We start from the raw sequence: 24,352 nt of genomic DNA, 5'->3' as shown, positions 1-24,352 counted from the left end.
CTATTTAGAAATTTTGAGCCTTCCACCTTCTCTCTTCAATTTTGGGCCGGATTTAGCTCGGTTCAACGATCAGAAGCTATCACGAGACTCCTGGGAAGATTCTCTGCAATATAGGCGGAGTAGATCTTTGATTTGAGTAGTTTGGGAAACATCCCAAAACCAAGGTAAATGAGTTATTTTGGATTTTCTTTAGTAAATATGGTCATTTGGAGCTTAGGAAGTATTATAAGGGAGTCTTGCTAAGGTTTGAGGAATTTGGAATTTTTAATTTTCAGGATCTCATTTTGTTGATCTTGGGGTGAATTTCGAGGAGCAGGTAAGGGGAAATATTTTATAATGGCTTTTTCATAATATTAAACGACTAGTTTTGAGTATGAATTTTTATATACATATAGGTATAATTTTCTAAACCTTACTGGTATTGAAAATAATGTTTTTAGATAGATAAATTATAATGGGAAAAATCGTGTGGTTGAAACCATTTTTGATAATTAAATGATTGCGATTAATGTGGAATGAGGAATTATTGAGACTATGAATATTGTTTTAGCTGTGAAGTCTACCTGGTTGAATATACTGATTGATTGTGGATACTGATGTTGTGTATTCTGTGGTAGAATTGTGGATGTGTTGCATGATTGGTTTATAGTTGACTTGTGTTGGGGTTCATGTAAATTGCGATATAGCGTTGGCAGTGGTATGAGGAGGTCGTTATATTATACCTGATATAACCGTCATATAACGTTGGCAGTGGTATGAGGAGGTCGTTATATGGACGTTTATATCGGGAGGTAAACATTGGCAGTGGTATGAGGAGGTTGTTTACCTATTTACTATGAACGAAGTGTTGTTTTGATTAGTCCTGTGTGGACATTTATGTTGTGATGTAATCAGCCATGTGTGGACATTTTTGCTGTGATTTGATTAGTTATGTGTGGACATTTCTGTTGCGATTTGATTAGTCATGTGTGGACATTTCTGCTATGGTTTGATTAGTCCTATGTGGACCAGTCCTGTGTGGACGATTACATGGCATGTGGATGTAAATCCTGTGTGGGTAAAATTGGAAACGATATGAATATTCTGTGGGGAATGATTGTGAAAAGGGTATAAGTGTGACTTTAATTAACCAAGTAGTTTGGGTAAAGTAGATTACTCCACCCGAGGGCTTGTTGAGAAAGGCGAGTACTCTGGTAAATAATTGCGGGTACTAGAATAGAGGGAAGCCACTTGTATGGGCGGGTGATCTTCCCTATTCTCGGTGACTTTATCTAAATACATAACCTGAGGGCTTACTGAGAAAGGTGAGTGCCCTAATTTTAGCACTAGAGCAGAGGGAAACTACTTGTATAGGCGAGTAGATTTCTCTATTCTCGGGAATTACTAATAAAATATTGATGATTGCGGAATGTGATTGGTTGGCAAAGTCGTTGACTTTGTTTGGTTATGGACACAATATTTTGGGTTACTTGTGGATTGTGGATGCACTTTGGATAGATATTTTTAATTGTATATTAAACACTTCAGCCACACACTATTGTAAACTATTTCTTCCTTACTAAGAGGTGTCTCACCCCGTCATATGTTAAATCTTTTCAGGTTATCGAGGTGATTGAGCTTAGATAGCTCCAGGGCAAGGTAGTTTTGTGAGTGAGACTTAAACGACTATGTTTTAGTTTTAATGCTTTATTAAATTTCTGTCAAGTTTTGCATTATAGAGAATGTGGATGTGTGAAATGAGTTTGATGATATATAATTATAGAACTCTGGTATATTATATTCGAGATTGCTTTATTATTATCCGCTACGTCAATGGTATCAGAGACGCTTGTCAGTCTCTTAACACTCCGGGACCCACGTGGTGGGTCCGGGGCGTTACATTTTCTTAGCTTGAGTGAGCCAGTTCTTTCAAATGGAAATATTACCTCATTGAAGTCACCGCATAAGCACCGAAGTTCCCTAGATCCTCCTTTGCTGCTAGATAACTCCTGCCAAAATTCAGCTTTATCCCTATTTTCGTTTGGCCCATAATTTAAACCATTGTTAACATCCAGATTCTGCTTGAGAAAATGTTCTCCAATTTTATTGAGACAAAGTATTGGCCTTTCTAGCAATCTTTAACAACAAAAATTTGAGATTTCCATATTAGTACAATCCTCCTAGACATCCACTCCCCTCCAGTCGCAGTATCTCTCTTTCTAGATGTTTCTTAACAAGAAGGTATCCATCTTTCTTAATTTCATTTCCTGCATGCATACAATGTCCAATTTCTAAGCATCCAATATCCCTCCAACTTATCTTCTTTTTGTAGCACTATTTAATCCTCTAACATTCTAGGAGATAATTTTTAAATTCATGGATTATTTTGTTGTACAAACTTTTTATTCCTTTTTTTGACTATTTGAAAACATAATTTGACCAGTTCCTCCATTTGATCAGTTGAATATAGTTCTGGTTTTTCATTGAATATTAGAGCCCTGTCAACTAACTCTGTGTTGTTGTTGTTGCTCTCAATCTGTAGCTTGCGTATCCACGAATAATTTGCAATCATATAGCCCGTTGAGATTTTGCATTAAAGATGGGTGCTCACATGTCTGCCTTGGAACTTCTTTTCTGCTAATTAGGATTGTCTGTGATGCTTCAGCAACATTACTAGACTGGCTTCCATTGTGCATGCAGGGTCTTATGGATGAGTTTGGGGTATTATTTGGCATGGGCATACTCCAGGGATCTGCATGAGCTTTTCCCAGCATGGGTTTCTTTTTATGTTCTATGTGGCTTGCAAGTGAGCTTGGGGCTAGGCTTAATGTTTGATTAGGAATGAGCTTGGTCTTAGAATCTGGCAAGGGTTTGGTTTGGGAGTCAGTGTGGGCTTCCAACATGGGTTTGTTTCTGTGTACCTTGTATGTTATAAGTGGGCTTCCAACTGGGCTTGTTGCTGTTTTGAGATTGGGTCTAGTCTGTGGGTCTTCTTGGGCTTGCACTGGTTATTTGCCTTTTATAGACCTGCAGACTTTTGAGGGATTTTGGTTGTTCTTAGCGTAGTGGCCATTATTCAAACTACTCGGTCGACCATTCTGCATACTGACGTCGACGCTTGTGTTGTGCTGGGCTTAAAGGGTTGGTTGGGGATTTGACTTACCCATTTCATATCTCTCGAATTCATATGCTAGAGGTGCATGTGGACTCATGCTTTGTTTTCCCCAAGATTTTTGTAAAGATTCAGACTTGCATGGTACAATTGGAGAGAGAGAGAGAGAGAGAGAGAGAGAGAGAGAGAGAGAGAGAGAGAGAGAGAGAGAGAGAGAGAGAGAAAGAGAATTGTTGTGCTCACAGCTAACCTAAGTTTATTATTCATAGCAAACTTCCAAAGAGCAAAATACGTAATAATATAAACCTAAACCTAAAATATGTACAAAGACTAAAATGCCCCTAGTGAAATATATATTATCTAACATCCCCCCTCAAATTCATGATGGCGCACCAAGAAGCATCAAGACTTTGCCGAGTAGAAACTGGAAACGACCAATAGTGTGTGACTTTGTGAATAAGTCAACCAGCTGCATGGTAGAGGATATGAATAGGAGAGTGATGGTACCAAGGTGAAGATGATGACGTGTGAGATGACAATCGATTTCACTATGCTTAGTGCGCTCATGAAAGACAGAGTTATGGGCAATTTGAATAGCAATGGTGTTGTCACAATACATAGGAGTGGGTTTAGTAAGTAATACACCCATGTCAGCAAGTAACCAACACAACCAAACTATTTTAACAGTAGTTGAAGCCATGGCACGATACTCTGCCTCAATAGAAGAACGAGAAACTACAGATTGCTTCTTGCTTTTCCAGGAAATGAGAGAGTCACCAAGAAAAATATAGAAACTAGTTGTGGACTTGCGGTATGTAGGATCTCCAACCCAATCAATATCAGAATAAGCAGGAAATTTCAAAGTAGATGTAGAAGGAAGTAATATACTCTGATACAATGTCCCTCTGATATAACGCAAGATATGGAGAACAATAGCACAATGAATCGTAATGGGAGGGGAAACAAACTGACTCACAATATGAACTACATATGTAATATCAGGTAGAGTGATAGAGAGATAAACCAAACTGTAAACAATAGTACGGTATAAAGTTGGATCCGTCAGTGGAACCCCATCAGAAGAGGTATAATGAACATTAAGTTCAAGAGGAATTTCCACAGTTCGAGTATCAGTAAGATGAGCTTTTTGAATGACATCAGCTATATATTTAGACTAAGAAAGGAGATAAAATTTAGGAGAATAGGCTACCTCAATGCCACGGAAGTATCTCTAGGGTCCCAAATCTTTCATTTCAAAGTGGTGGTGCAGATTTGATTTCAATTTTGCAATCCCATCTGTATCATCTTCAGTTAAAATCATATCATCTACATAAATAAGGAGAATAATATGCCCAGCAAATGTATAACAAGTAAACAAGGCAGAATCATAATCACTTGAGCGGAAGCCAAATGAACAAAGTACTTTAGAGAATTTCTTAAACCAAGCTCCAGGAGCTTGTTTAAGACCATCTAAAGCTTTTCTCAATCTACAGACCTCCCCTAGACGATGAGAAACACCAGGGGTTGGAGACATATAAACTTCCTCTTTAAGATCCCCATTTAGGAAGGCTTTCTTTACATCTAATTGTGAGAGGTTCCATTGGTTAGTAGAAACTACCGCAATCAAACTACGTACATATGTCATCTTAGCAACAGGTGCAAATGTCTTCTCATAATCAAAACCAAATTTTTGAGTAAACCCGTTTGTAACCAAACGAGCCTTATATCTTTCGATAGAACCATCAAACTTAGTTTTGATCTTGTAGACCCAGCGACATCCCACTACCATTTTACCAAGAGGAAGAGGTACCAATTCCCACGTTTTGGTTTTATACAAAGCAGCAAGTTCTTCATTCATAACCTATTGCCAAAAAGGGTCAAGAGCTGCCTCCTTATAGGAAGTAGGTTCACAATGGGAATGAAGAGAAACTAAAAAGTAGCAAAATTAGAAGAATAAAGATAATTAGACGTAAGAACATATGAATCAAGATGAGAAGGAGGCTTACACAGTTGCGTTAGATAACGAGAAGATGTAGGGTCCACAGGATTGGAAGATGAAGGGGAGTCCGCCAAGGAGGATGGGGGATTTGTACCTGTAGAAGAAAGTGAAGAACAAGGAAAAGAAATAGGAGCAACTGGGGAAGACTCTAAATCAATATCACAAGCAAACATATCAATATTAACAAGTTCATACTCATTTAAGATGTTAGAGCTAGTTGGAATAGAGAAGAAAGGAATGTGTTTAAGAAAGGTAACATGACGAGCAACATAAAGTTTTTGTTTTACCAGATCATAACAACGATATCCTTTTTGTCCATCACCATAACTAAGAAAAACACATATAGAGGATTATGCAGACAACTTAGAGCGCTCAGCATGAGGACGAAGGACAAAACATGTGCAACCAAATACTCCCAAATGAAAATACTCTGGGGTCTTGCCGTATAATTTCCCATAAGGAAATACTCCCAAATTAATAGCAGTAGGAATTCTGTTAATCAAATATGTGGTAGTAAGAACTCCCTCTCCCCAAAAAACTTTGGGAACATCACTAGAAAGAAGAAAGGTAAGAACTTCCTCTCCTTAGAAAACTTTGGGAACATCACCAGAAAGAAGAAAGGAATGAGCTATCTCAATGATATCAATGTGTCGATGTTTTCTTTCAGCCACACCATTTTGCTCAGGAATGTCTGTGCATGATGATTAATGTTGGTACCATCAAAGGTAAGTAGGGAGGAAATTTAATGTTGGTACCAATAGAGGTAAGTAGGGAGGAAAACTTAGTAGAAGTAAATTCCCCTCCCAAATCACATTTGAAACACTTAATAACAGTTGAATGTTGTGTTTGAACCTAAGCATGAAACATTTTATAGATGCTAATGAAATCAAAACTTTTCTACATAAGATATATCCAAGTAAAACGAGTATAATCATCAATGAAAGAAACATAATATTGGGACCCTCCCTTTGAGGCAATAGGAGCTGGTCCCCAAACATCAGAATGGATTTGATCAAAGGGTGAAAGAGACAATGATGTACTTTTATTAAATGGCAAAGTAGAAAATTTCGCAAGCTTACAACTACTACAATCATAAATATCATGAGAAGATAAATTTCCTAAGACACCTATGGAAGCCAAAATCTCAGTCGAGAACCAGAAACATGTCCAAGGCGTGAATTCCATAAATAAAAGGTAGAGGAATTGGAACTCAAATGAAATGAAGACAAGTCAACACTAGAACCATCAAATTCCTTGAGTCGAAACTCTTCTAACACATACAGTCCCCCCTTCCTACAACATGTCCCAATCAACTTCTTGGAATGTGGATCCTGCACAAAGCATGAGGTTGGAGTAAAAGAAACACTGTATCAAGAATCACAAAGTTGGCTAATAGAAATAAAATTCAATGAAAGTTGAGGAATACAATAAACATAAAAAATACACATACATGATGAAATGATAGAACCAGTACTGACCAATGGCATTGGGGTACCATTGGCAGCCAAAATAGATGAAGGTGTCAAGGTAGAAGATATTGATGTAAATAGAGAGATGTTATTTGACATATGATGAGTAGCACCCGAGTCAAATACCCAAGTAGATGGAAATATACCTAAAGTGGATGAGGAGGACAAACCTATAGAGGAAGAACTAGATAAGACATTAGGCTCTGATGTAGAAAAAAGCTTCTGTAACTGCTTTGCAATAAGAGATAGTGTAGGCACAGTGGGAGACGACTCTTATGATGATGTAGTGTCTGAAATGTGAGAATGCCTAGTCTTCCAAGTCTGTTGTCCCTTACTTAGTAATAATGGGCATTAAGCTTTCCAATGACCATTTTGCTTGCAATAACTACACTCATCAATGCAAGCAACCATCTTCAAATGGAAAATAGCACTGCACTTATTTATTTCAAACTGCAGATAATTTCAAGCAAATAGAACCCAAATCCTATAGAACTAGTGAATTCAGATGCGGCAAGTCTTAGTTGCTGCAAATTCAAAAAATCTCTATTCCACATTTAACACCCACTGCTTTAAAGAATGACATATTATTAAGCCCATATCTATTCCCACTCCAAATCAGAGCTCCATTCTGACTTGGGTGGCCCCTGCGCCTTTGAGCCCTAACCAGGTCTTTGTTAATAAATCTTATACACTGCGGCCAATGTGTTTATTCAGTATTCCCCCATACAGCAACTAAAAGGTCCAATAATTTCGATTGATTAGTTTAGGCCTGAATCTATTAAAAATAAGTAGATATCAAACCCTAAAATTAGACCCCAAACTAGGCCTTCGATTCTTTCGAACCCTAAGATTGAACCAAAATCTCCAAAACTAGATCTTGGTCTAAGAAGTTCTCTTTCTTGGTAGCCCGCAAAGCAGTGTTTTAGGGCCATGATCTCTCAGCCTATCTAGGTTCAATGAACCGAGATTAAGAGACCAGAGATGAGATGAGAGGGAGATGAATTGTAGAGATGCAATATTTGGAGAAGCACGACGACGACAACGACAACTACATAGAGAAGGAGTTCTGACTGAACGACGGCGATGAGGTTCGAACGATGACAGCGATTGCAAGAGGGACTTCGACGACGTCGACAGTATTCTAGAGAAATAAAAAACGGAGTTGGCTTCAGTAGGGTGGAAGAGCTCTGAATGACGATGGCGAGAAAAGCTTTGAAGGACGACGGTGAGTGTAACGACCTGCTTAATTTCCAAAAATATTTTTTCCTTAAATAATAAAATTACAATATCAACATATTAAATTCGATAGGTCATAATTAGCCTGAACCCGTGGGTTCCAAGGATATACCAAAAACACAATACGGAAGCCTAAGCTACAGGAAACATAAATTCATATAATATCATAAACCCAACATCACTCCTCACAATACCAGAGTTACTACAACCACTTTGTTTATGTATACATAATACATAACCCAAAAGAAACCTAGGGTCACCTTCCACAAAATCCATCTGACCTAACCAAAACACTTACCCCTCAGAAAGGGCAAACCAACTGTTGTATCTATAAGAGCGGAGCTTTATCCGCTCTCCTATCAGGGGCTCCTAAAATGATCATATAATTAGGGGTGAGACACCTCTCAGTAGGAAAATAAACTAATACTAGTGTGTGGCAACATGAGTATTTATGTGTTATACATATAATCATATACATAAACATAATGGATTTCTGGGAAAAACATGTATACTCATTTCAAAGCAGAACATAATGGATTCCTACAAGCATAATTTATCTCATATCATAACAATAATACGAAAACAACCCTGGTAGGTTAGCTGTCTGTTGTCATGTATTACCCCCACATGACTGGGTTGTGTAGCCCAAAGGCGAGACCTGACAATGGTTTGCCGACCACTGCCAAGTCAAAAGTACAATTTATAGTCCGATGGTCTACCAGACCTAGTTCGTACACTAGGGGTGCTCATACTTCTTAAAACCACATCGACTATCCATCCTCATGCTACTCCGTACAGCAGCATTAACACAATATCGTGATGATCACGAACACATAGCAGCGGTACTGTGCAAGTGCTAGCCTAAACCAAGCCAACCACGTTTTGATATTATATAACATATAATGAAACTATGATACATGGATATTTTATACCATTAATTACCAAATCAATATCATCATATCGTTTTGTATATATACGTATATCATGAAAATCATCAGCACGTACGCTGGTATTTCACATTTTACCATAGTTTGGCTCGTACTTCGGCAAAACATATCCATAGCTCGACTTGTATGCCAACAAATCATACACATAGCTCAGCCCGTACGTTGGAAAAACATATCCATAGCACGACTCGTACGCCGGCAAATCATACACATAGCACGACCCGTATGCTGGCAAATCATGTAAAAATTCCCGTCTCGTATGCCATTTTTTTAATGTAAAAACCCATATTTTGTCATATTACCAGAAAACAGTATTTCATTATAAATTCTGCTCATGCCACACAAAATAGGTTTTATACATATTTAAACATATCATCTTTTATATCAGTATTTCCCAACATAAAGCATATATAAATATATTTATTCTCCTGAAATCAGATGTTGTAATAACACACATACATTCTCATAAAATAATTAGTTTAGTTTATCCCTTACCTGATTTTTGAGTAGCCCCTAAAATAAGCAGTCCCACACCTATAGGATTTCCCGATCAACACCCTGAAAATGACATTTTTCAGAACTAAAATTCAATATTTCTACGCATATTATGCTTTCTACAACTGTCAGGAAGTCAAATATTGAGTAGAAAGCCTTACCCTAGATCTGGGATGGATTCTGAACTAGCCCCATCGACGATCTACTCTAGGAGATATGCAGAGAACTTTCCCAAGAGTGTCATGGTGGCTTCGAATTGTCAATCCGGTGGCAAACGGACTCAGAAATTGAGAGAAAAAGAAGGAGAATAGAAGGAAGGGAGAGAGAGAGAAATTTTATGGCAAAAATCTGCCAAGAAATGGCATTTAGGGCTACTTATACTATGACCTTCATCAACGAGCCACGTCACCTCGGCGACGAGGCCCAGAAGACAACTCGTCGATGAACTCTCACCTCATCAAGGAAATTCAGAATTATCCAAAACCCCCTCTCAGTATTTTCTTGTCGACGAAGTGCACCCTTGTTGATGAGCCCAATATGGCGTGTTGTCGAGGAACGCGAAGCGTTTGTCTTCATGTTCGTCGAAGAAGACCTGCCATGCCCCCTTTTATTTCCTTTTCTCCTTTTTTTTTTTACTATTTAATTATCATTATTCTTCCGGTCATTACATTCTTCCCTTCTTATAAAATTTTGTCATTGAAATTTACTATTCATGTAATTCATCATTCCTTAAAATCAAAATGATCTACTTATTTTTTTACTTACCTTTACTTAAGGCGGAGGAATACCTTGGTTACATTTCGAGTGGCATGAACTGAGTCCAACTACCCCCAAAATCTAATACACACGCTTGAAGCATATCTTCCAATATCTATATCGTCCTCTCATTCTGTCCATCCAACTGAAGATGGAATGCTGTGCTAAAAGACGATCGAGACCCTAGAGCTTCCTAAAAACTCTTCCAAAAACTTGATGTAAAGCGTGGGTCTCGATCTGACATAATAGATACTGGCACCCCGTGAGAACGAACTATCAACTAAATGTAAGTCTCTGCCAAACTGTTAAGAGAGTAGCTGATCTTGATAGGCAAAAAAGTGGGCGGTTTTAGTCAAACGGTCAACAATCACCTAGATGACATTCTGGCCGTGCAATGCAGTCGGCAGTCCTGACACAAAATCCATAGATATATGATCCCATTTCCACTTTGGGATAAATAATGGCTGCAACTGCCTTTCCGGTCTCTGGTGCTCAGATTTTACCTGTTGGCATGTCAAACAATGGGCTACATATTCAACAATCCCTTTCTGCATACCACTCCACTAGTACGACTCCTGCAGATTCCTGCACATTTTCATACTACCAAGATGTACTATATACAACGATCTGTGAGCCTCCTCTAGAATAGTCTTTCTGATCTCAGTATCGATAGGAACGCATAATCTGGAATGGAATCGCAAAGCTCCGTCATCTACAACACTGAATTCCTCTCCCTGACCACTCTGCACTTTATCCATCACCTTTGCTAATTTTGGTCTTCTCTCTAAGCAGCTTTAATCCTTTTCTGTAGAGTAGGCTGCACCACTAAACTAGCAATACGAGCTTGAGAACCACTCTTGACCAACTTTATACCAAATCTCTCCAGATCCATCATGATCGGATGCTGGATCTCTATAGCCGCCAACACTAATTCCCTAGATTTCTTGCTCAACGCATCAGCTACCATGTTTGCTTTCATTGGGTGATAGCTGATGGTAAAATAAAAAACCTTAATTAGCTCCAACCACCTTCTCTGCCTTATATTCAATTCCTTTTGCATGAAAAAATACTTCAAACTCTTGTGGTCGAAAAAGATCTCACACCCCTCACCATACAAGTAATGCTTCCAAATCTTCAATGCGTGTACTACTGCAGTTAATTTAAGATCATGAGTAAGGTAGTTCTTTTCATATTCCTTCAACTGTCTGGAAGCATACGCCACCACCCTCCCATGCTGCATCAACACATAGCCAAGTCCTTTCAAGGACGCATCACTGTAAATGACATAACCCTCACACCTTTACGGGATGATCAAAACTGGTGCTGTGACTAATCTCTGCTTCAATTCCTGAAAACTCTGCTTACAGTTGTCGTCCTACTCAAACCTGACATTCTTCCTAATCAGACGTGTCAAAGGTCCTGATAATGCTGAGAACCCCTCAACGAAACGACGGTAATACCCAGCTAGTCCTAAGAAACTTCTGATCTCCTGGACATTTCTCGGTTTAACCCAATTCACAACCGCCTCAATCTTACTAGGATCTATAGAAATACCATCTCCATATATAACATGCCCCAAGAACACAACCTTCTTAAGCCATAATTCACATTTACTAAATTTAGCGTACAACTTCTTTTCCTGCAGCGTCTGTAGAACCTGCCTCAAGTGCATCTCATGCTCCTCATAACTCCTCGAATAGATCGGTACATCATTAATAAAAACAATAACAAACTGATCTACATATGGATGAAAAATCCTATTCAACAAAACTATAAATATAGCAGGAGCATTCATCAGACCAAATGACATAACAAGGAACTCGTAATGCCCCTACCTAGTCCTGAAGGCCGTCTTCAAGACGTCCTCTGCCTTCACTTTTACTTGGTGATAGCCGGATCTAAGGTAAATCTTCGAATACACCCATGTACCCTGGAGCTGGTCAAACAAATCATCTATACAGGGTAAAGGATATTTGTTCTTGATCGTCACTTTATTAATCTCTCTATAATCTATACACATCCTCATAGACTCGTCTTTCTTCTTCACAAATAAAACTGGAGCTCCCCATGGAGATACACTGGGTCGTATGAAGCCCTTATTAAGTAGATCTTGCAACTGATTCTTTAATTCTACCAATTTTGCTGGCGCCATTTGGTAAGGTACTTTGGAAATCAGCCTGTACCTGAAAGTATATCAATAGGAAAATCTATCTCGCAATTAGGTGGCAAGTCTGGTAACTCATTTGGGAACACATCTGTAAACTCTTTTACCACTGGAGTGCTAGCAAGTTTCAATTCATTCTCTGAAATCTCCTTCACAACTGCTACAAACCCCTGACAACCACTCAGCAATAGTCTTCTGGCCTAGATAGCTGAAACTAGCTGAGGCGGGGATTGCACTCGCGACCCTACGAACTTGAATTATGCTCGTCCTAGAGGTTTGAATATCATTTCTCGTGAATGACACTCTATGTTGGAAAAATTAGCTGCTAGCCAATCCATGCCAAAGATTACATCGAACTTGTGCATATCTAGCATTATTAAATTGGCAGACAAGATTTTTCCCTGAATATCAACCAAACAACCTCGGAGCACTCTACTACATCTCACTGCTGACCCAGTCGGTATAGATACCAAAAATTCAGTATCAAATAATTGTGTTGCCACCCCACAAAGTCTAGTGCACTCCAAAGACACAAACGAGTGTGTAACTCTTGAATCAAACAATGCTATAACTTTAAAAGAAAGCATAATAACCATACCTGTCACCACGTCGCCGGTTTTCTCAGCATCACCCAACGTCAGAGCGAACACTCTAGCTGGAGCCGTATTCCTCTGTTGGCCCCCTCATGGCACCTGATAACCTCCCCTGTATGGTCTGGGAGCAGGAGTTACATTTGGTGGTGTAGGGCAATCTCGCACCATATGACCCTGCCTACCGCAATGGTAGTAGGCAACTCCACCTACGCGACACTCCCTAGTGTCTCCTCCCACAAGTTTGGTAGACTGGAGGACCCTGCACTGCCAGTACCTCATGACCTCCAGTCTCATACCTTCATCCTCTACCATGGTTTCCTTTTCTCCATTGATTCTGTCTAGGACTCTATTGATAACCTGAAGATGCAGAACTTTTCTTTTGTCCCTGCTCCTCTGCATTCATACGCTCACCAACCTCTATCAAGGCTGCCCTATCAATTAACTTAACAAAGTCCTAGATCCATAGCACCACCACCTACTTAAAGATACCTCGCATCAAACCTCTCTCAAACTGCCTCGCCTTTTTCGCCTCCTCAGGTACAATATACGGAGCGAAGCGAGAGAGTTTAATAAAATGCGCCGTATACTGTTGGACTGATGATTGGCCGTGTTTCAGACTAAGGAACTCCTTCACTTTAGCCTCTCGAACAGTAGCTGGAAAATATCTATCGAAGAACAATTCCTTAAATCGATCCCAAGTTATGGCTATCGGCGTAGTCCTCTGCTGCTCCAGAAGCTGCACAATAGTCCACCACCTCTTAGCCTCTCATGTCAATTTATAAGTAGCGAAGAGGACCCTCTGCTCTTTAGTACACTGCAACATAACCAAGACTTTCTCAATCTCCTGCATCCAGTTCTCGGCGGTTGCAGGATTGGCCCCTCCTGAAAAATTTTGGAAGATTCTTCTTCTCAAACTTCTTAATAGTGCATCCATGGCCAACCGACAAACCACCCTACTCCCTAGAGCTCATAGCGATCTCAGTCATAACCTGCTGAGCCACGCTATGTAATATTGCGTCAGAGTTGGTCCCGTATGCACTTGAGGGCCCTGCCCCATCATTGCCGCTCGCATGGGCACTACCCCCTCCTTAATCCATCCTGAAAACAACAAACATAACCTAGAAATCTTATCCTTATGATTTACCCGCTAAACCTAGCCTCCTATTTCAAGACTCTCAGCTTATTTCTAACCCCAGTCCTATATTCTAGGAACATAACCCGACAATAGTTTACTATGGTTTTCCTGAAATCGTCACCCTAAGAAAAACACAGAAACCACCACAGAAGTCCTACCTCTAGACTATAAAAAAAAACCTTAAATCATTTCCTATACTCTGGTATCATTTCCGCTGCATTCTAAAGTCTACAGAACCTAACAACCTAAGCTCTGATACCAAACTATAACGACCTGCTTAATTTCCACATATATTTTTTTTCCTTAAATAATAAAATTACAATATCAACATATTAAATCTGGTAGGTCATAATCAACCTGAACCCATGGGTTCCAGGGATATATACCAGAAACACAATATGGAAGCCTAAGAAGCAAGAAACATAAAATCACATAATATCATAAACCCAACATCACTTCCCACAATACCAGAGTTACTACAACCACTGTGTTTATGTATACATAATACACAACCCAAAAGAAACTTAGGGTCACCTTCCAAAAAATCCATCTGACCCAACCAAAACACTTACCCTTCAGAAAGGGCAAACCAACTGTTGTATCTATCTTAACGGAGCTTTATCCGCTCTCCTATCAGGGGTTCCTGAAATAATCATATAATTAGGGGTGAGACACCTCTTAGTAAGAGAAATAAACTAATACTAGTGTGTGACAACATGAGTATTTATGTGTTATACATATAATCATATACATAAACATATCCAGTAAAATTGTATGTCACATGTTAGCCTTAGAGGTTATGTGAGCTTATTTGCATTGTTTTGATGATAACAAACCATTAGTGGTTCTAGGTAAGCTTATCTTTGCATTTCAAGCCATGATTATTATAAATATAAATGTAAAGATTAAGTATATTAGTAATAGGTTAGACATCATCAAAAAGGGGGAGAATGTTAGCCTTAGTGGCTACACCATCATTGTTTAATGTGTTTTGATGATATTAACCTATATGTTGTTCCTAGTGTTTTCCTATCTTTGCATATCATGTTTACTATAGGTACTCGTACATGAATTATTGGATTGAAGGCGAATATTAGACCGAGTAGACGTTAAGAAGGAAAGATCAAATGGACACGTACTCGGAATGACCCAAGCACAACCAAAGGAAACTTAATTGTAGAATTATTTGTAATAAGGGTTGTGTGAGGTAGTACGTTTTGTAACTCTTGTGAGTGTATTTCTTGCATGATTTCTGAGCAAGAGTTGAGCAAAGCACATGCATACTAGAACACATGAGTTTATAGGATTGCACTAAAGACATAAACAAAAACTCACCTTTTATGGCTTTCTAAGTTAAAACAATTGTTTGTCAAATGAATCCTAAAACTCAAATATGTTTTCAAAGGGACAAGTTTTTAACATCCTAGTTTTAAGAACATTTTTATACCTAATCCCGATTGTGTTAAAACAAGTTTAATGTCCTAAAGATTCAAAGAAAGTCAAGTATATTCAATAAAGGACATACTAAGCATTTAAGATATCGAAAACAAGATATCTTATATTTATGGGAAAACTCACTTGGACAAGTTTTAATCTTCATTAGACTCAATATATTTCATATACTTGTCCAAGAATGTTTTAAGTCATTAAAATGCTTTTTGACAAGGAAAAACAAAGCAATCGTCACTACTGTAGTGTAACCTTGAGTCCTAAACATCTTTCAGTATTTTGGGCATAACTTTTTATAAAAAAGTTCAAATGAGACGATCTTAGTGTCCCTAGAAAGCTAAGACAAAATTACACAACTTTCATGTTGATCACTTTTTTTGATTCAGGGACTTCGTCGACGAAATTCAGATTTCGTCGATGAATTCTGGGTAGAACCGCCCTAACGGGTGGAAAACGACTAGTTTGCCAAATAAAGTATTTTTTCTTCCCCCCAACGGCTAGTTAACGGCTCCTAAGGTTCTTGGGCTATAAATACAAGCTTTTAGACTTGTATTAATATGGTTTTGAGCATTGTTGATCATATTTATGAAAAATATCATTTTATCCAAAATCTAAGCACTTTGCACTTTGCAGTTTTAGTTATTCTTCACAAGTGCTCAATCCTCTCTTGCTCACTTATCTTGTAAGATTCATTCCTTGAGAGAATAGAGCGAGTATTTGGTCGTGTTTCATATTGGCTCATTTAAGGAGCATTAAATTGTATTTCCAATCTCTTGTAAGGTTCTTTGTGAACCATTATTGTAAGGTTCTTTGTGAACCGAAGCGAAGGCTCTTGGTGAGCGCGGTAGGGGTTTGTTCCCAAGTGTAAGGATTTGTTCTCGAGTTGTAAGGCTTCTCTGCCGGTGAAGGAGTATCTTTAGTGGATTGTGGAATCCTTGGTTTGGTGCTAAGGCGTGGACGTAACCTTGGTGCCGAACCACGTAAAAATACCGGTGTTGTTCTTTCTCTCCCTTACACTCTTTATTTTATATCTTGTGCATGATTTATATTTATATTGCGATATAATTTCTTGTATCTTGCCAAGAGTTTTTATTTTGTAGAAAAATACGTATTCCGCAAAAAGAGTCTATTCACCCCCCCTCTAGACTATATACTCCGGGTTGGGACTTCCAACATATCATATCCAGGAAAAACATGTATACTCATTTCAAAGTAGAACATAATGGATTTCTACAAGCATAATTTATCTCATATCATAAAAATAATACGAAAACAACCCTAGTAGGTTAGTTGGTTGTTGTCATGTATTACCCCCACATGACTGGATTATATGTGGCCTGAAGGTTGGACCTGACAATGGTTGGCCGACCACTGCCAAGTCAAAAGTACAGTCTAAGTCCGATGGGTTTGCTAGACTTGGTCCGTACACTAGGGGTGCTCACACTTCTTAAAACCACATCAACTATCTGTCCTCACACTATTCCGTACAACAGCGTTAACACAATTTCGTGATGCTCACGAACACATAGCAGCGATACTGTGCAAGAGCTAGCGTAAACCAAACCAACGAGGTTTTGATATCATTTGACATATAATGAAACTGTGATACATGTATATTTTATACCATTAATTACCAAATCAATATCATCATATCGTTTTGCATATATACGTATATCATAAAAATCATTAGCCTGTACGTCAATATTTCACATTTTACCATAGTTTAGCCTGTACACCAGCAAAACATATACATAGCTCGGCCCGTACATTGGAAAATCATACACATAACTCAGCCCATACGTCGGCAAAACATATCCATAGTACGATCCGTACGCCGGCAAAACATATCCATAGTACGACCCGTACGTCGAAAAGTCATACATATAGCACGGCCCGTATGCTGGCAAATCATGTAAAAATTCCTAGCTCATACGCCAGTTTTTCATTGTAAAAACCTATATTTTATCATATTACCAGAAAACAATATTTCATTATAAATTCTGCTCATGCCACACAAAATAGGTTTTATACATATTTAAACATATCATCTTTTACAGCAGTATTTCCCAACATAAAGCATATATAAATATATTTATTCTCCTGAAATCAGATGCTGTAATAACATACATACATTCTCACAAAATAACTAACTTAGTTTATTCCCTTACCTGATTCCTGAGAAGCCCCTAAAATAAGTAGTCCCGCACCTGCAGGATTTTCCGATCAACACCCTAAAAATGACATTTCCTAGAACTAAAATTCAATATTTCTACGCGTACTACTCTTTCTACAACTGTCATGAAGTCAAATATTGAGTAGAAAGCCTTACCCTAGATCTGGGATGGATTCCAAACTAGCCCCACTGACGATCTACTCCAGTAGATATGCAGAGAACTTCCCCAGGAGTGTCATGGTGGCTTCGGATTGTCAATTCAGTGGCAAACGGACCCAGAAATTGAGAGAAAAGGAAGGAGAATTGAGGGGAGGGAGAGAGAGAAATTCTGTGAAAAAAAATCAGCCAAGAAATGGCATTTAGGGCTATTTATACTATGACCTTTGTTGACGAGCCATGTCACCTCGTCGACGAGGCCTAGAAGACAACTCGTCGATAAATTCTCGTCTCGTCGATGAAATTCAGAATTATCCAAAACCGCCTCTGGGTATTTTCTCATCGACAAAGACCTGCTATGCCCCCTTTTATTTCCTTTTCTCCCTTTTTTATTACTATTTAATTACCATTATTCTTCAGGTCATTACAGTGAGACTATAGTAGGGAGGAAGACGATAGGCATGAAGAAGATTAGCTACGCTCTAATACCATGTAAAGATTCAGACTTGCAATGTATAATTGCAAAAAGAGAGAGAGAGAGAGAGAGAGAGAGAGAGAGAGAGAGAGAGAGAGAGAGAGAGAGAGAGAGAGAGAGAGAGAGAGAGCGCTAACTGTTGCGCTCACAGCCAACCTAGGTTTAGTATTTAGAGCAAACTTTAGAGTAAAATACATAATAATATAGACCTAAACCTAATATATGTACAAAGAATAAAATGCCCCTAGTGAAATATTTATTATCTACTTCCCTCCTTTTCTTGTTCATCTATAAACTCTTTTTGTTTTTGTTTAATTCTACTCCTCTTCTCTCTAAGGCCCTTCTTGTGTTTTCCTCCCTGATCCTAACCATTTCAAGATACTCCAACTCTTCTACTTGGTCTCCGACAGTGATCATATATTTCATGTCTTTCACAAACTTCATATCCTCGACTGAGGTTATCTTCACCTTAAAAGTCACGTCTCCAAATTTGGCTAAGATGTGATCAGGTATCTTCTTGTTGTTGAAAACCCTTAACGTGATGTCCTCGACTAGGGATGGTTAAGGCAAGCTGCTTACATGAGGCCCCCGCTTTTCAAATCCTACTACTGGTGTATCTTGCATTTTATTTTGTAGCCTATTGATGGCTAAGGCAAGATGCTTACAACTTAATTTGCAGGGAGCTTTCTAGTCATATTTTTATGTAGAAAATCCATTGAAATTAGGAATAGCTTCCCAAGGGGGGGGGGGAGTTGGATTCTAAAAATTTCTTTTAATTCCTTTTGGGATACCTTAAACTTCCTTTATTTCTTTTAACCAATTCTTGACTTGTTTGTTTAATTCTTTAATCAATCGAGAACTTAGTTTTTTTATCCAATCAATAACACAATTAAACAACCAATCAATTAAACAATATCTTCAAGCCAAACAATCAATTTATTTGCCAAGTACAAGTTAAACAACAGACAACCAAACTAAGATATAAAGTATTCAGCACTTTGGTAATATAACAACTCAAGATGGTTGTTTGTTTCTATTTTCCAAATTTGAACCAAGCCCTATAGTGAATGCGAATTTATGCTTGCTGATGTAAAGCCTTGAATAGATGAATCAAATCACTCTTTTCAAATATTTAGAACTTAAATAAACTCTTGGTAAATTTATCTTTGGGATGTTAACCAAGTAACGTACTCCCGTATGGTTTCCGCAAGATATGGTGTAACCAACGCACCCCATTTAGGTTTCCACAACCCAAATCAAAATTAAACCTTAAGTTTGTTTGATTTTAAAATATTACGTAGTATATATGATTATCAAATAAACCATCCACGCAATTTAAATATGCTGAAAATAAAGAGTAAGGGAAAGAGAGAATGGGACGGAGATTTTTATGAGGTTCGGTTTATACCCAGCCTACGTCCTCGCCTTTGGAAAACCACCAAAGGATTCACTAAACCTGTTCTGTTGATGGGTGGAACAAAACCTGATTACAAGCGATACCTCACGCTCAAACACTCATTCACTAGGTTAGAGCTCGCTTCTCCAAATGTGTCCCCTCGTTCGGTCACTCCTTTAGGCTAAAGCCCGCCTCTCTAAGCAATATCCCCTTGCTTAGCCAACGATCCAAACAATCATTGGAACTATAAGAAACACAAGATAAGATCTGCGTACAAGTATACTCTCTTAAAGAGTAAGTTAGTACAATTTCAACACTATATACTTGAATGTAAAATATCAATATGAAATAGAATGAAGCTCAAGTGTAGAATTCACCAATATCCTTCTTAGATGAGGATCAGTAGTAGAAATTCAGAGAAGGAAGGATTAACACTTTAGAATATCTTAGAAAAAGAGTTTTGCAATGAGTGAGCAAGAGAACTTTAGAAGAACAAGATTGCTTTCAACTTCTCAAAACAGATTTTTTAATTCATGGTTTATTTTGATTTGCAAAACCATGTATTTATAGGCTTTCAAAATTTTTTCCATGTTGCTAAAGTTTCCTTAAAGAGTTTCCCAAGTTGTTAGAAAAATTGGAGCTCAAAACGACTATATTTTAAAATATTAGGATTTAAAAATTTTCCTGTTGAACAGTGTTTAGACATCTGAAGTCGCGAGTTCAGACGTCGGAAATGCTACTGCCTTCTTTATATTCTATCCAGAAAATCTTCAGACGTTTGAACTTAATCTTCAGACGTATAAGGTCGTTCTGTGTGTTGTTCAGTCATTTGAAGTCCCTCCCGTGAACAGTATTCAGATGTCTGACAACAGTGACCCCGCTTCAATGTTTTGGCCATAATGTTTTATGTATAACTTCGAATTAGGTGTTCTTGGTGTCAAAAGAAAGCTAAGATAAAAACTACAACTATAATGTTGAACACTTTTTAAAATAATGAGTTTTATATAGAGAAAAATTCATCTTAATGCGGCTGTATAAAAACTAACAACAATTGGAAAAACTCTTTTTCATGGTTTTCATTCCAAAAATGATTCTAACCTTTTTAAAATAATTTTTGACTTTATAAAAATATTTTCCAGATATTTTAAAAGGTATTTAGGTCCAAGAAGTTAACCTAAGAGCTTCAAAATATTTCAAATGATATTTTAAACATTAAAGTACTTACATGAAAACTTCTAAGACTTTTCTCATTTTAGGTTCTTGAGTCTTCATGCTTTGTCCTTGGATTGAGTTCATCTTTTCTTCAAACTTCCACATTCTTTGAGCTTTCTCACTTTGCCTTTCTTTGCCTCTTTTGACTTTAATATGCCTTGGCTTTCAACAACTCATTCATGTCCTCATATTCTTTAAGGTTTCATATTAAATCCATGCTTTGACTCTTTTAAGCTTCATTTGATCCTTGTGAGCACTTTGAACTTACTTTATCATATATGAGTCCTGAAATATCATTACTCACACAAATACATTAAATTTCACTTGTTCGTTAGCATCAAAACAAGATAACAAGATTTTAAGTTTTGTAAGGCCAACATCCATTTGTTTCACTGTTGCGGGATAAAATTGGTGATGACCTGCGACGTCGCTCTATGACTTCTGATGACTTGAAAAGGATGGAAAGACAGCAGGCTTAGAGGACTTGGGGTGTATTTTGGCGGATCACTCCGATACCTAAGTAAGGGAACACTTCAAAGAAGTTGAATGCAATAGTAAAGTCGGTTAAGAGTGAGTTACCTTGGCTTGTTTGCATTACCCTTCTTTATAGTAGCAAGGTTTGACCCTTGGGGTGATCCGTCATTATGATGTGAGGGCATGGATCACTCTGGAGGTTTAAAGTGCTTGCATGGATTACTTTAGGCATTTAAGGCTCCAGCGTGGATCCCTCCCTTCATTATTGGATCAGAGCTAATTGCTCTTGCTAAAGGATTTGACTTGGGTAGTGATTGTTGGGTTTTTACTTCCTTTTATAAGCTAATATATTTAGGGCATATCAGTTGTTCCCCCCCCCCTTAATTTCGAAGTTTTGAACCATGTTTCCAAAGTTCGAAAGTTGTTCCTGTTGGGCTTTTGTGGAGCCTAGTTGTGTTTGATCTGGGTGATGATCCGATCTAAGGTAATGATGTGTGGTTTCTTAATGGAAGATTTCTTACTTGGGCTTGGTCCATGAACACTGTGGCTTGGGTTGATGTAATGCTTGTGGACAAGCCTCTCGGGGGTCCCAAGGCAACGCCCCCAAAATTTTTTTTTTAACACCCTTTTCAGCTACATCTTTATCTACAGCTTGCCGAGCTGGATTTGGGGTGTGCTCAACTTACCTAAGCTGATCTTGTGGCACTCCTGGCTTTGCCGAGTTAAACTTGAAAGGGCATCGGCTAGTTTAAGACGAGGTGGAGGTGAACACGGCTTTGTCGAGCTGAATTTTCATTGAGTATATGTGCTGAGTTGCTCTTGCTGATATGTTCTCGTCGAGTTGTTCTTGCCAAACTGTTTTTCCGAGTTATCCTTTGTGGGCAAATTCTATTGAGCCGCACTTCAAGGAAATTCTTACCGAGCTGTTTTTGCTGAGCTGCCCTTCGTGGGCAACTTCTACCAAGTTGCTTTTCAAGGCACTTCTTGCTGAACTGTTTTTGCTGAGCTGCTCTTCGTGGGCAACCTTTACAGAGTTGCTTTTCAAGGCTCTTTTTGCTAAGCTATTTTTGCCGAGTTGCTCTTCGTAGGCAACTTCTGCCGAGTTGATCTTCAAGACACTTCTTACTGAGCTGTTTTTGCCAAGCTACTCTTCATAGGCATCTTCTGCTGAGCTGCTCTTTAAAGCACTTCTTGCCGAGCTGCTCTTCGTGGGCAACTTCCGTCGAGCTTCTCTTCAAGACACTTCTTGCTGAACTGTTTTTGTCGAGCTGCTCTTCGTGAATAACTTCTACTAAGCTGCTCTTCAAGGCAATTCTCGCCGAGCTATTTTTGCCGATCTACTCTTTGTGGGCAACTTCTGTCGAGCCACTCTTCAAAACACTTCTTGTCGACCTATTTTTTCCGAGCTACCCTTCATGGGCAACTTACGTTGAGCTGCTCTTCAAGGCCCTTCTTGCCGAGCTGTTTTTGCTGAGCTGCTCTTCGTGGGCAACTTCTGCCGAGCCGCTCTTCAAGGCAATTCTTGTTGAGCTGCTCTTCGTGGGCAACTTTTTCTGAGTTGCTCTTCAAGGCAATTCTCGTTGAGTTGTTTTTTTCGAGCTGCTCTTCGTGGGCATTTTCTGTCGAGTTGCCCTTTAAGGAAAATCTTGCCGAGCTATTCATCGTTGAGTTTTTTTGTTTAGTGAGTCGTGTTCACTTGTTGGCGGTTATATGGCCTCATGAGCTGTGCTTATCAGTTGGGCCTTCTTTTCCTAATGATCTGTGCTCATTTGTTAGGCATTCTTCTGGCCTCATGGGCTTTGCTCGTCAGTTGGGCCGATTTTGCCTAATGAGCTACGCTCATTTGTTGGGCTGACCTAATGAACTTTTCTCGTTAATTGGGCCGATCTCACCTAATGAGCTATGTTCATTTTTTGGGTAGTCTTCTGGCCTCATGAGCTTTGCTCGTCAGTTGGGCCGATCTCACCTAATGAGTTATGCTCATTTGTTGGGCAGTCTTCTGGCCTCACGAGCTTTACTAGTCAGTTGGACTGATCTCACCTAATGAGTAATGCTCATTTGTTGGGCAGTATTCAAGCCTCACGAGCTTTGCTCATCAGTTGGCCGATCTCGCCTAATGAGCTATGCTTATTTGTTGGGCAATCTTCTGGTCTCACGAGTTTTGCTCGTCAGTTGGGCCGATTCTTCTTTGCCTAATGAGCCATGCTTATTTTTTGGGTTGTATATCCTAAACCCCCAGGGCTACTATGTAGCTTGTTACTCTCTTGCCCCTTCCCTATTTTAGAGGCCTCCCCTGTATCCTTCGAACTCTTTCTCTTCCGATAAGTTCGCTATCTTCTTGTGTCCATTACCTCTTCCAGATTAATATATTTCTTTGCTCTTGCCATCAGCTCCCCCATGTCAGCTGGGGGTCTCTTTCCTAGAGAAGATAGGAAGTTTCCTGGCTGAAGGGTCGTGGTCAAGGTTGCCAATGCCACTCCAATTTTCAAGTTACGGATCTCTACGGTCGTGGTGATGAAGAGGTGCATGAACTTTTTTAGTGTCTCCCTTTCTCCCTGTTCCATGCTCATCAGATGAGCCAATGTTTTGACGATTCTCCAACTACTGAGGAAATGACTAATGAAATGTTGCTCCATCTCCGAGAAAGAACCAATTGATCCAAGACGTAGGGTTTGGTACCAGTCTTTGGCATTACCTTTAAGGGTTGCAACAAATGTCCGGCACATGATGACATTGAGTGTGCCCTGCAATTGCATCAACAATTTGAAGGTGTCCAGATAATTGACTGGGTCAAACAAACCCCTGTACCTTTCAAAGGTTGGCATTTTGAATTTGCTAGCTAGCGGGCTTCCATCACTTCTTTAGTGAATGGTGGATCCGAGGATCTTAGAGAGGCTTCCCCGTAGAAGGGGTTAGTCCGACCTTCTTTCATCATCTTCTCAATTTGGTTTATCTTTTTAATCTTTTCCTCCAACTCGGTCGATCTTTGCTCGTTGACTCCTATGCTATTTGCGTTTTCCACCTTCTTAGTGAGGTTAGTTTTTTCCTCACTCTCCTATAGTTCCTTTGCTTTCTTAGGTGGGTTAGGGCTAACCTGTTGTTGGTGGGGCACATGCTCTTCTTAACTCTTTT

General features: G+C 38.9%; 1 protein-coding gene across 1 annotated transcript; it reads right to left on the bottom strand.

Moving 5' to 3' along the window:
* Nucleotides 1–23,550: 23,550 nt before the first annotated feature.
* Nucleotides 23,551–24,045, bottom strand: LOC131155852 (uncharacterized). Its single transcript, XM_058109298.1, has one exon. It carries the CDS (start codon nucleotides 24,043–24,045, stop codon nucleotides 23,551–23,553), a length of 495 nt encoding a protein of 164 aa, XP_057965281.1.
* Nucleotides 24,046–24,352: the final 307 nt, after the last annotated feature.

The sequence above is a fragment of the Malania oleifera genome, chromosome 5 (assembly GCF_029873635.1).
Source record: "Malania oleifera isolate guangnan ecotype guangnan chromosome 5, ASM2987363v1, whole genome shotgun sequence".
NCBI classification, from domain to species: domain Eukaryota; kingdom Viridiplantae; phylum Streptophyta; class Magnoliopsida; order Santalales; family Ximeniaceae; genus Malania; species Malania oleifera.
The sequence above is the reverse complement of the archived record's forward strand: the minus strand, read 5'-3'. Positions and strand labels throughout refer to the sequence as shown.

Bases quoted from the DNA above. Each gene is read 5' to 3' on its own strand.
- LOC131155852 (XM_058109298.1), bottom strand. From the start codon at position 24,045: ATGCCAACCTTTGAAAGGTACAGGGGTTTGTTTGACCCAGTCAATTAT.